Source organism: Tympanuchus pallidicinctus, unplaced genomic scaffold (assembly GCF_026119805.1).
Source record: "Tympanuchus pallidicinctus isolate F22 unplaced genomic scaffold, pur_lepc_1.0 scaffold15, whole genome shotgun sequence".
Taxonomy (NCBI): Eukaryota; Metazoa; Chordata; class Aves; order Galliformes; family Phasianidae; genus Tympanuchus; species Tympanuchus pallidicinctus.
This window is the reverse complement of record NW_026294669.1, coordinates 15,227,397-15,239,950: the sequence shown is the minus strand read 5'-3', so window position 1 is coordinate 15,239,950 and position 12,554 is coordinate 15,227,397. Positions and strand designations below refer to the sequence as shown.

Here is a 12,554-nt window from a genome sequence, read left to right as displayed (position 1 = left end):
GCTCCTAACCTGGTGAACCAGTTGGCTTTGACTTAAGCCAAATGATATCTGCATAAATACAGCGTTAGTGTATAGCTACTTAAACATTAACCCTGTAAAAATAATATTTTTACCAAGGCTCTCAGAGAATAATTGGGTTTTTTTTGTTGTTTTTTTTTTTGTTTTGTTTTGTTTTTACAGGTTCTAATCACACTGGGGTGGCTGTAGCTTTTGCCCTGCTAATTATCTTAGTCCTTGTTGTTGGATTAGTGTGGTTTATCTGTAAAAAGAAGCGTCTTCACTGGAGTGCCTTCTCTTCAGTACGTTATCAAAGAGGGATAAATGATGATGAAGCTGATGATGTGTTCACAAAAGATGGCTATTGAGAAGAACTGTTCCTTCTAGGCAATTCAGCATGAACTTCACCGTGTGAAGCCGTAAGGACTGAATCACTTGATGTTTTGTTACTTCTTTTTGAAAAAGTAATAAGGTTATTAACAGGGGCTGAGTTTTGTTCCTTTATACAAGTGTGCAATTTTTTGAGCCCACGGTAATTATTTACATTTGGCCTCAGTTGTTTAAGGTACAAGGTTTTTGGAGTTGTGTAATGTATTTTAGAGTATTATTTTCCATCTCTTTACTGGAAAATGTTTTTAATTAAATAATTAATGACGACTTACTTCATGCAATGTCACCTTATTGAATGCATGTAAAGTAGCCTCATCAATTCTCTAACTTTGTACAATTTTCACTCAGTAACTTCAGGCCAATTATGCGCCATTTTGATGTGTTAAGGATTCTGCTGCTAGCGTTGGATTATCTAGCTAGAACAGAGAGGATAAATTATTGGTGTAGCAACTTTTGTGGCAAGCTGTTATAAATTTTTATATAGTAGGAGAAAAAGGAGTGATCAGACAACAAATTTAAATTTCTAGAAGGAAGATACTGTTGTTACTTTCTCTCCAAAATTAATAACAATAATTCAAAAGCTATACTGGTGAGATAAGAATGTTGGAATGCAGAGAGTTACAGAAAATATCCTGCACTAAAGCTGTGCCATTTATGAGTAAGTTTATTAATAAACGTAGAATATTTTATATTTGAGACTGTGACAAGCTGGCAGATCGCTAATCATGGCACAGCTATCAGAACTACCCAGTAAGGACTGACTGTAAGTGCAAGCAGAACTCAAGGCAGTAAGAGCCTCAGCCTTGTGAAAGCAAAGGCATGAATGTTGTGTTTTATCCTGTGATATAACTGTTAAATAAATCATTCAGTTTCTTTTCACAGCACCACAGCACCTTTAACAAAGGTTTAGAAGCACAAATAGCAAAAATGTTTACAGTGAAAATCAGTATCTAGACATAAGCATAAAAAATTAAAACATTTTTTAAATGCACTTAGAGTAGCATTTAGAGGAAGAATTATTCCATTCTATCCCATGGCTTCACGCTACTCTGAAATTAGACCTGTGTGACTTTCTTCTGGATAAAACAGAAAAGACCTTCTCCATTTTATAATCTGTTGCAGTGTGACACCTGAAGATGGGAGTGTTACAGAGACAGTGTTTTATGTTCTTTAATGAGACCCTTCTGACATTTTACCTCCACTAATACTGTTGGTTTTTATTATGGGTAAATGCTTAACTATATAAAGCAGAATATCTGTTATCTGTTTAAGAAATAACAAAGATACTTAAGGAAGGAATGAGGAAGGAATGTATGGTAAATTAAGCTGTGTATGTAAATGCTAAAAATACTTGAGTATTTTACATAAAACTTAAACTTGATTTTTGTATGATGTGATCTATGCACTCCAAAGAAAGTTATAAAGGGAAAAAGGGAAGACAGCTTTGTACATATTCTAATGATTTGATCAGTGTTTTGAAGAAATTGTTAGACTTCTTCAGATCATAGTACAAAGGACAGCTGTTTACTTTTATGAAGGTGTATATGCAAAAGACCAAATCCATCCCCTGTGCAGTAATAATGGTGTGATATGATAAATAGGAATACATTTGGTCTGACGTGCTGAAAAGTGTACTACTGATTTCTCTGGAGCAACATTGCAAGGTCAAACTGTTCAGCTGCCTTATTTCCCTGCAGTTTACTGAAATTGACAGCACTTTCCTTTGTACCTGTTTGCACTATTTTGATAAGCAGGTGTTTATCATCTGTATTGATAATAGAGAATCTCTTGTAGATATCACTTCAGTACCTGTTGAAATAGCAGAGTGAAGGAGCATAGCCAAAGAAACGTCGTGTTAGTTTGCTGATAAAGAAGTAAGCACTTTTGTTGTTTATTTGGTACGTGAGCACAATTGTGAAAGTCTCCTTTCTTCTTTCTTAATGGTAGTTGCTTTGCTGAATGACTTCTAAATTAATGAGAAGAAAAAAAAGTGTTGTTCATTGTCCTTTTCTCACAACAGTAAGTGGGAAAATATTTCGAAATTCCTGTTTTGAGATTTACTAGTTTTACAGGTGTTTATACTTTGAACGTTTTTAGTTGTAAAGCTGAAGTTTAAATTGAAAATTAGTGAAAAATCCTAGTTAACCAAAATACAAATACATACTTTTTATAATTAACGTAAATGTGTATTTTATTCTTATGAATGATGTAAATAATTTTGTAAGGCCCCTTTTCTATGTTTCATCATACCCAAGTTGTCTCATCACTGGTAATTCTCATTTGAACAAGCGCAGCTGCCTTAGTGCAGGTGAATAACCCACCTCACCTGACGCATGCAGCAAGATTATTACTGAAAGAATAAAGCTAAATAAAACACTAAACTGCTTACACCAGTTTTATTTCCAGGGAAGCAGTGATTGGAAGTAAGGTACAGCTCGTTAACCACTGGATAAAAAAGCACAAAGTAAAGGGGCTGTGATCACAATTAAACCAGATAGATGCTGCCCTAATAAGGAAAAAGGAGAGTTCAATATATGAAAAAGATTTTGATGTAAAGGAACATCTGTAACTTTTCAGCTTAAAACATTTATTATGCCTAATTTTTACCAAGCTGTTTGTGCAGTTTGCACAGTCCTGCTAGTCACAGAAAGGTTGAGGTACACCTGGCTCTTAATTAACTTAATTGATACAGCTGTCAACCACAAGTGCCTACACACCTGCTGTCAGGCTTTAAATGATGTCTCTTTATGACACTGCGAAACTCAGCGGGATATGTAGAGCCGGTGTTCGTAAAGAAGTGAGCTTTTATCAAGAAAACATAAAGTTCTTATTAAGCAAATTATTAAGTGGACTTTCCCTAGAGCAGCAGTGGGCCGGGGGAACACCAGGTGAAGCCCCAGCTGTAACCACGCATCATGCAGCGCACGCTGCCAGCCGCGGAACCGGGGGATACACCCAAAATGGCGGCGGCGCTGATTGCGGCTGAGACGCCAGGCACCGCGCATGCGCAGTGTGGGCGGCGCGGGTGCCGTCTGGTCGCGGCGCTGCTCCTGCTTTGTGCTCGCGCTTTCCGAACCTCAGATCTCTCAGTAAGCGCCGCAACGTGGACAGGCAGCGCCCGAGTGAATAGAGCTTGTGCAATCCAATAATTTATTCAACTTTCATCTTGTAAAGCCAGTTACAAATGAAAAGAAAAAAAAAAAAAGCAGAAGGAATTCTGTAATAGAAATGAGCAAAATTACAACAAATACTAATGGGAGTTACATTCCCAAGTGGGTTCAAGCTGCCTGCAGCAACCCCAAAGCCAGAACACAGGAACAGTGCAGAGCTAGGACAGGGATAACCAAGGCTGTTCTGATACAGCCATGTAGTCAGCGTGCAGACCCACACAGCGTCACATCTCAGGCTGCCTATGCGCCCACTGTGACCCAGCCGTCTGTTCCTCGTGATACAACGGGGATGTCCATAAGGTCCTTCAGTAACGCTATTTAAGGCAAAACTCCAGTTGGAAGTGCAATACACAGTGGTGGCTGTCCTTGTTGGCTGGCTTGTGTGGCAAGTGGAGAGTGTTTGTACATGCTGCAGTGGGCTTGGGAGGAGAGAGAAGCAAGATTATGAACTATGGTTTATCTTTGTGCAGCGTGGGGCTCAAAATTGCACTACTCTGTGAGAGTTTTAGTGAAATGGCAAAAGCCCAAGGTGAATTTGAACCAAACCTGGTGCATGCTGACTCCTTGTTTTCTGTTCTGTGAAATTTCTCCTTCGCAGCTAACTTTTTCTTCCTCCCAGAAATAGGAGCATCCGATTTCAAAACAAACCTGCAACCTTAATTATTCTGTGATCCTATGGCCCACAACACATGCTGCCTTCCAGCTCCATTAGAAAACTGAAAGGGCCATGACAGTCCAGGACCCCAAGTCTAAGACATAAATTGCCTAGCCTCAAGGCTCCTTGATTGCCAGTGCAGCCAATTTACAATGTAACTAATGATTCCCAGTATTATCTTAAATATTGACAGTTGTCTTCAGTCTCCTGCTTTCATCTTTCACCGAGGAGGAAAAAATTTTGCTTCTTCAAATTGCAAGTAGCTATTAAACCTTCTAAGTGGTTGTTCCAGCAAAACAACATGATTTTCAAGTTTTGCTGCTGAGTAGGGACCTACAGGGGACAGGAAGGGGATTTAGGGATTGAAGCAGTTCAAATTAGAACTGTCCAGAGAAAGAAGGAGTTGGCATTTGCTTACACTAGTACAGAGGAATTACATCCTTGCCTATGAGAGGTTATCTAGGCATCTATTCACTCAGTAGGAAACAGTTTGTCTAAAACTAAATTTTGGGATCCCAGTCAGCCTAAAATCCCATCTAGAGAAATAAGCAACTTAATGCAGGCACTGAAATCTCTGACTTCTATCCAAAACCCCAAGTTTGTGAAGAACAGATTTTTTGAAAATGCAATTAAATCAATCTCACCTTCTCAGCTGTACCAGGGAAAAGGCTGTCGTTAATTTTTAGGCAGCAGGTGCCACGTGGAATGCACCCAGAATGGCAGCTGACAAGGTATTTCAGCAGTGCTAGGCCCCAGTATTTTCTTCTACAATGGAGTATTCAGAATTTTCACTTAAAGTGCCATTTTTTACATATATGTACCTGTGACCATACACTGGGAGGTAACAACTCACCTTACGTGTTTTTAGTTGCTTGTTTAATGGTCTCTCACGTAGTGTTTGACCTCAGTCTGGCTTCAATTGCAAAGAGGCTTTCTTTTTTTAAAACTAGATCAGATCATTAGTATATCCTGAAGAGAAAACCCTATTGACTTATTTTAGAGTTGCCTACAAAATAAATAAAAACAAAATATTCTCTTTGCAGCCCATAATGTGGTCCCCCGATCCCAGATGTTTGCATATTGAATATTTTTAAGGAAGCTGAAGCCTGCCTCCTGTAGTCCAGATTCCTGTGGTTTTGTTTCCACCCACATGACAGGTAGTTGTGAAAGCAGCAGAGAGGACAGGCAGAAGGAAGATGCTTCTGTCTTTGCTTCTTTAAAGGTACATTGTTCATCAGACAAGCCAGGGAAAACAAGGTTTGGGCTGTTAATATTTAACAAGTTGTTACTGTTTAATGTCTTTGGGCAGAGGTGCAAATCCTAGGTACTGCAGATGCCACTTCAGTTTGTAAATACAGTAGTCACTCAAGTGGAGTTCTTAAAAACATCTTTGCTACACTTGTGCTGGCAAGTTGCCAATACCAGTTATCAAACATCTGCCTCTCTTTCATGGCAGTCCATTCGTATCACCTAGTCCAGACGCTGGCATGACTGTCCACACTGGTGGCTGATTTGACACTGCAGCGTTTCTTCACTATCATGTTGATGTATGCTTTCATGATCTTTATTATCTCACCCACCTAGAGAAGGAACACAATGAGATAAGCACATTTATGACATATTCCCATTGATAAGATCAGGTGTTTTGCAGAAAGTTCTTACTGAGATCATGGTAGTTATATACCAAAAAGACCTGGACAAATGAAAGCAAGGATAATGACAGGCATGTTGTTGTTTCTTTACAAATAAGCGTTAAAGTTTTTTGTGATTTTTCTATTTGGAAAAGCCTCTCTAGGTTACTCTAGCATGTTGTTTAATGTGCAAGCTATAAATGAACAGAGCCATGTCATCTCTGAGATGTATTAAGGATAGGGACAGTTAGAGCTGTGATTCTGCTGGGAGAGAACCGTGACCTTACAGCAGCATCTTTTAATGCTTGACAAGTATGTACTCTGTTTTACGGACCTCTAAAAGCTTTAACTCAAAGAAAAGCATGTGTAACTCTTCCAAACATTTATCTTTTTTTTGTAATTTTGAGAAGTCCCAAACTTATGAACACGAAAGGGAATGAAGTAACTGAGCACCCAAAACTTGAAATTTCATCTGCCCTAGAAGGCCACTCAATCTCCTTCTGTTTCTAAACAGCATCATTCCTTTTTCTGTACATCTCTGTATTCAAGACCAGGTACTACGACACTTTAGGTTTAAAACTTCATCCTTTTCCTTGGCTGTCCTGACCATTCAACAAGAGCTCTCACATATAATCTTGTCTAGTCCTCAGAAATTAGGGCTCTACTGGAGTGCTAGTAAAAGTGCACGCACAACAAATGTTTTCACATACCTGGGATGTTTCAAAGAACATTTCTCTCTCATCCACTGTAATTTTGAAGGTGTTGGGCTGCGGTGCTCCAAAGAAAACAATGTGCTCATACTGGAAAGTCTCCAGTGGTTTAGGATCTCCACGTTTGTAGACAGACACATTCTCTGTGCTGACTCCAAGCCAAAGATCATTTGGAAAGCCTCCCTCCTTACACTGCAGAAGTGGAAATCTTGCATCAGTACAATGGAGGATTAAATTATCTTTAATACAAGGAATCTATTTCCGGTCGCTGCAGGATATTTCATTTCTCCATCCCGATAGAAAAAGAAAAGCCTACAGAAGGAAGCATCTAGATACTCCTGCCACAAAGATTTAGAAGTGACATGGCTGTGAGTAAATATTAGTAGAGTAATAAATGACTGTAGTACTTAACACTTCTCATCATATTTAAAACCCATTATTTTACAAATAATTATACTATTTTACAGCAAAAACAGTAAGGGCACACAATCCTTCTAGGCAACCTAAGTACAACAGAAAAATGGAGCTGCAGATTCCTACTCTAGCAGGCTAATCCCAGCAGCCGAACTGACCTAGTTTGAGAGGTTTCTGAAGCACTGCTGCAGAGGAGGCTTGCATTTTTTTGCTGTCAAATACAATGTGGCTTCATTTTACTTTCACTTCACTAGCTATTACCTTCTTAAGCCCCAAAAAAATTCCCAAAAATGAAACTGGAATTTACTGTCTCCCTCAGTTAAGCAGAATGCACTGGTTTTCTTGACCTCTGCATCACATCTTGTTGGGTATGTGGTACTACAAGCTTACTCTCAGCTTACTAAGACAGAATAGCAACTTCTTGAAGTTCCCTTCTGCTGCTAAGCAATATCATTAGTGATCATTAGTGATTTCATTAGTGATAGGACCAGAGGGAATGGTTTCAAGCTACGGCAGGGGAGATTCAGGCTGGACATTAGGAAGTATTACTTTTCAGAAAGGGTGGTCAGGCACTGGAATGGACTGCCCAGGGAGGTGGTGGAGTCACCAACCCTGGGGGTGTTCAAGGAAAGGCTGGATGTTGTGTTGAGGGACATGGTTTAGTGGGAGCTATTGGGAATAGGTGAACGGCTGGACTGGATGATCTTGAAGGTCTTTTCCAACCTTGGTGATTCTATGATTCTATGATTCTATGATCATACACAGAGCTGTATCCCTTCTCCAGACCGACCCTCTCCTTGGCAGTAAATACATCTCTCACCTCAACGTCAAAGAGGGTTGATCCATAACCTGGCCACTCCTTTACAATGGACATGTATTTCACCATGGCCTGATGCTGAGAGAGTCCCTGCAGCTTGGTCCATTTCTGTGCTATGCTTGCACGAGCGGCTGACAGCTCTTCCTTCACCCACATCTCCATCATTTGCTCTTCTTCTACCTTCTGCTTCTTTACAGAGCCTGTTTTGAAGCCACGTTTCAAGGTCCCTTCAAGGAAGCTGGTCCGTCTCCTCTCCAGAGTATGACTGCTGGTGCCACTGCTCTTTGTGGAGTGCAGTATTTTGGATTTCAGTCTGTTAACTGGGTAGATTCCATCCAGACTCCAGCTTATTTTAGAATAATCTCCATGAAGGTACTGCAGCCGGAGCGCTGCCAGGCGCTGCAATGTGTCCTCTGGTGCAGGAAAATGACCATCTATGAGGCTTTCATGAGCCTAAAAACAAGCAGAAAGTTCCCCAGACTTGTTAGGAAACAGAAACTTTATTCACAGCTGGGTCCATGTACAGACTCCTGTAGCATTTGCCCTAATACAAAGCCAACCCAAGAAGGAAAGACCTTGTTTCTAGGGAATACTCCTATTCCCTAGAGAACTTCTCTGTCTCTGCTTGGTAGAGTCCAGACAAAAACTTGAGATAATGAATTCTTCTGTTCAGATCTGCATTCCCACTTCTAAAGCTAAAATAATCCAGTTTTCTGTATACTTCAATGTGCTTCTGCCACCCTTAGAAACCAAGTCTGCTTGCTTACCTGCTCAAACATGAAAGCAAATTCCACTCCGTCTTTGGGAACATTCTCTATATCCAAGAAGCAATACAGTTTAAAATATAGCTGCCATTGCCCCTCCTCCTCTTCTTCCTCAGAGCCTGCAAGTCTGTAAGATAGGAAAGAAAAAAAAAAAGAACAAAACAAAAACAGAACTATAACTTGAAACACCAAGTACTAGGACATCCACAATACATCTCATGCTACAGAAGTATCCTTGGATTTCTGAAGAAAGCATACAGAACTACCTAATGTGCCAGGATAATCTCAGGGCAGCACAGCACACTTCTCTGATGGCATCCATTTTACTCGTCTTAGTTAAATGAAATTTTTATTCAAAAGAGCCCAAAGTTTTTAATTCACATATGCTTGACCAACACATTAGATCAATCAAACAGACTAATTTTCACATGTCTTCTAACTAGAGGAGATGAAGCCAATGACTTCAAAGGAAGTGGCATTGAGAGCTACATTGTTGAGATGGTCCCCAAAAACAGCATACATTCGTAAGCAGGGGGCAAACACAGTTACTCCTTGCAGTTCAGAAATGTCATAGGCATCAAAGCAGCCACTGATGGCTATGACCGTACAGTTCCAAATATCTGACAAGCAGTATCTCCATCTCCACTGCTTAACACTTTCATGCTATATCATTTCCTTGGACAACGAGCTCACAGATGTATTTGTGTATTTGTTGTGTTACTGTGCAAGAAAATCTCATTTTGATGGCGCTTGATTTTATAAGCTGTTTTGAACTGCTGATAGCCCTTGATACTTCTAAATGCATAGGTATTATGTAAGAATTGACTGCCAGGAGGCAGTATTCCCCTTTTACAGACAGGGAATGATCAAGACAGCACAGTGACTTAATCAGCCCTTCTCTGAGCTCTTCTAGGAAAGTATTACTCTTTGATATAGGCACCACTAATTCTGTCCTGCCAAAGTAATGCTTTTTCATCACCAAAACAGATGTGAACGTGGTTTTTACCGTAGTGAGAAAGAGCACTTGAACCTTACCAAAAGGGAGTTCACCCCAAAATGAATTCCTGAAACACTGCACCTCCTTTGGATAAAACTACCTGACTGCTCTCTCATTTAACCCAGGGTTATGACCAACTGGAAGGTAAAGCAAAGGTTCTACAGAACATTTTTCTACCTCTCAAACTTGGCCAAGATATCAGCTACAATCACTCGACTCTCAACAGCACGGTCCACCTGCTGATTATGTTCAAAGAGAGCGAACATATTACGACTGTCCTCCATTGCTAAACCTCGGATCAGCTTTTCAACCACCTGCAAAAAAATCAAGAGAGATACAGATTATAGTGTAGGGATTGCACATACTTTCAGAAGCGAGCTTCTCAAGGGGAAAAAGACATATATGTTGTGTTCCTGGCATAATGACTGTGCAAATGGACGGACCACAAACAGCCATGAACATAATGGAGATAGAATAGTGAGAGCAGAATGGGATGATGGAAGCTGGTGTAGCTGGACTTGGGTCATTGGAACTACCAATACACACAGCTCTACTCAGCCCACTTCTGACAGCGGTATACTTAGATACCCGGGCAAGAAAATATAAAATTCTTTTCCTAAACCCTGAGAAACTGGAGATGGATATAGAAAAGGAGTCCCATCAACAGGCTCAGTACCTAGACACAGAGGAGTTCTTAGATCTGGTGGATGCTACGAATGCATTACCTCCCCAGCACTTGTATGAGAATTGATGGTGATTTTACAGGAGCCCCCACCATGGCAGTACACCGTTGTGGTCATTTCTTCACGGGTGAGAAGAGCCTGTATTTCCTCCTGGGAGGGCACAAACTCCCTTGTCTTTGTTCTCTTTAGGGAATCACTGATGAATTGTGCATATCTGTCTATTTCCGAGTCTGGAAAGAGGTCTTTTACCCTAATTGGAAAGAGGTAAAATAAGCCATTACACAGCAAAACAGAAAGCAAGAACATTAACAAATAACTTGGACTACTGCAGGTGAAGACATCAATGTTAAAAACAACTGCAGGAAGACGAGCCCAGTTAATCCCTGGAATTATGAAACCTGCTCCCACTGGTTACTGCAGTCACTTCAGTGGGATTTCTCAGGAGCATACGAAAAAAGCAGATTGAACTTCAAAGTGAACAGTACTAGCTGAAGACAGGAGAATTGAGTAGCTAAATGTACACAACTGAAATGAAGAAATACAGAACGGAATACAATTTTTTTCATACTTAATTGTTTTTTGACTTTTTTTAGGCATAACATTATGTGCAAATCCAGTGATAAAACCACACAGTGGCAATCTCGAGTATTGCTCAACATCACTTAGAACAAGGCCTTGAACATCCAAGAGGTTCAACTATTTGTGTTTTTGCACAAATTTCAACTCACTCTTTCCTAGCTTGGAAGGAATCAAATAGACTTTATGGGCCTCTCTCATCATTTATCCCTGTATGGACTGCTTTGAAAAGCTGCACTGGATGCTGAACATAAATTGGGAAGAAGTGTAAACAATTTATTTCACAAAAATTGGAGGATAAAGCAGATTAAAAATAAATATTGTAAGCATGATGTGCTCAGTTAGGCAAAAAATGAAAAACACTGCAAATCCAGTTTACTGTATCTGCGACTCCAGAATGCTCATTTTGCTTGTGGGTACTGCAGAATACCTCCTTCAGTGAATATGAGTGTGTTCCTCACCTTTCTGCAGGTTCACTTCACCACAGGAAGAGGGTGAGAGACATAGCTACAGCAGACAGTGCAAGATAAGTAGAGAGAAAGGGAACAAAGCAAATGAAAAGGACTTTCACCTTCTCAGGTGGAACTTGAGGTAGCGAAGGATCCCTCTGCTGGGCAGAAAAGTGCAGCTCATACATGCCATCAGCTGCCAATGGTGCAGGTTCCCAGTGCTGTTGGGATGTGGCATGTGATTTGTTTGTTTGATGAGCTGACAATACACTTCATCACGAAGGGGCTTCAGATCATGGCAGGTCTGAAGAATGCCTTGGATAATTGGTATGGGGTCAGACACCGTCTCAATCTCCTGAAGGGAGTTAAAGATCTTCACTGCTTCATCCTGTAAGCTGCTGTAACCCTTTTCTTGTTGCACTAGGGAGCAATCACAAAGGCGGCAAGAGATGAGCACCTCTTCCTACTGGCACAGGAATGGGATGAGCAACAGTATGGTCTGTGATGGAAGAGCAACCTGAGGAGCAGCATTGGCTCATCTACTGAACTTACAATTCATTAACACACCTACTTCATGCATGCAAATGCAGTTTTACGTAGTATTTGCCAATATTTAACTTGTCACAACTGCAAATTCATTTCTGAATATCCCATACAGAAAAGAATAATTCTTTTAAAGGAAATCAATGTTGAAATCTAATTCATTTCAAGGGAAAAAAAAACAATACAAAACAAGTGATAAAGTGATCACAAGTGCCAATCTATTCTTAGACATTACACTTCTTTCTTTGTTTCTGTGCTTTTAATATGTCATTTAATTGGATCCCTGTATCCCAAACGGCAGTGAGTAGTTCTCCTCTTTCACTTTCTCCATGACATTCCTCCAGCCTTTTTTTTTTTCCTGATGCTGAAGAGTCCTTCTCCATTAATCTCTTTGTTGGAAGCAAATCTTCCTGTGCCTTCGATAATCTTTGAACTTTTTTTTTTACTTCTATATCTTTGTAACTGAAGGCCAAAATGCATTCTGTATTCAACATGCATGTGCACGACACATCAATATAGCAGCATAAAGCTTTTTTCTTTTTTCCTTTTCTAAGCATTCAAACCCTAGCATTAGCTGTTTTGTTTCCCTGCTCAACATAAGAGCTGACATTTTCATAAAGCTATGTGAATTGGTGCTCGTTTCCCTAAGCAGAACAAGATCACACAGACCCAACGCTGCTTTGAGTCAGACTGTTCTTCCCCAAATGCATTGCTTTACATACCTAGATTGAAATCAATTTCTGGAAATTCAGACATTC

The 12,554-nt window shown here is 40.1% G+C and overlaps 2 protein-coding genes across 6 annotated transcripts in view; one reads left to right on the top strand and one right to left on the bottom strand.

Annotated features, from left to right (window-relative positions):
* The window catches only part of LY75 (lymphocyte antigen 75), a 56,422-nt gene extending 53,654 nt beyond the window's left edge, over positions 1 to 2,768 (top strand). For all 4 annotated transcript variants that reach the window (XM_052675459.1, XM_052675460.1, XM_052675456.1 and 1 more), the window contains one exon: positions 181 to 2,768. In XM_052675459.1, coding sequence (XP_052531419.1) covers positions 181 to 365 — 185 coding nt within the window. In that variant the 3' untranslated portion in view covers positions 366 to 2,768. The remainder of the gene's footprint in view (positions 1 to 180) is intronic.
* Positions 2,769 to 3,516: 748 nt separating this feature from the next.
* Positions 3,517 to 12,554, bottom strand: part of LOC128076931 (unconventional myosin-X-like) — a 68,021-nt gene continuing 58,983 nt past the window's right edge. Inside the window, exons 28-35 of one of the 2 annotated variants that reach the window (XR_008204734.1) lie at positions 11,376 to 11,673; positions 10,271 to 10,478; positions 9,723 to 9,859; positions 8,552 to 8,675; positions 7,788 to 8,237; positions 6,554 to 6,745; positions 5,066 to 5,792; positions 3,517 to 3,976 (exon numbers count right to left, since the gene is read on the bottom strand). Coding sequence is in view for 1 of the 2 variants with exons in the window: in XM_052675455.1 (XP_052531415.1) it covers positions 5,679 to 5,792; positions 6,554 to 6,745; positions 7,788 to 8,237; positions 8,552 to 8,675; positions 9,723 to 9,859; positions 10,271 to 10,478; positions 11,376 to 11,673 (1,523 nt within the window). In the remaining variant the exon portion in view is untranslated. Of the gene's footprint in view, positions 5,793 to 6,553; positions 6,746 to 7,787; positions 8,238 to 8,551; positions 8,676 to 9,722; positions 9,860 to 10,270; positions 10,479 to 11,375; positions 11,674 to 12,554 lie in introns of both variants that reach the window. The other variant, XM_052675455.1, reaches the window with a different exon arrangement.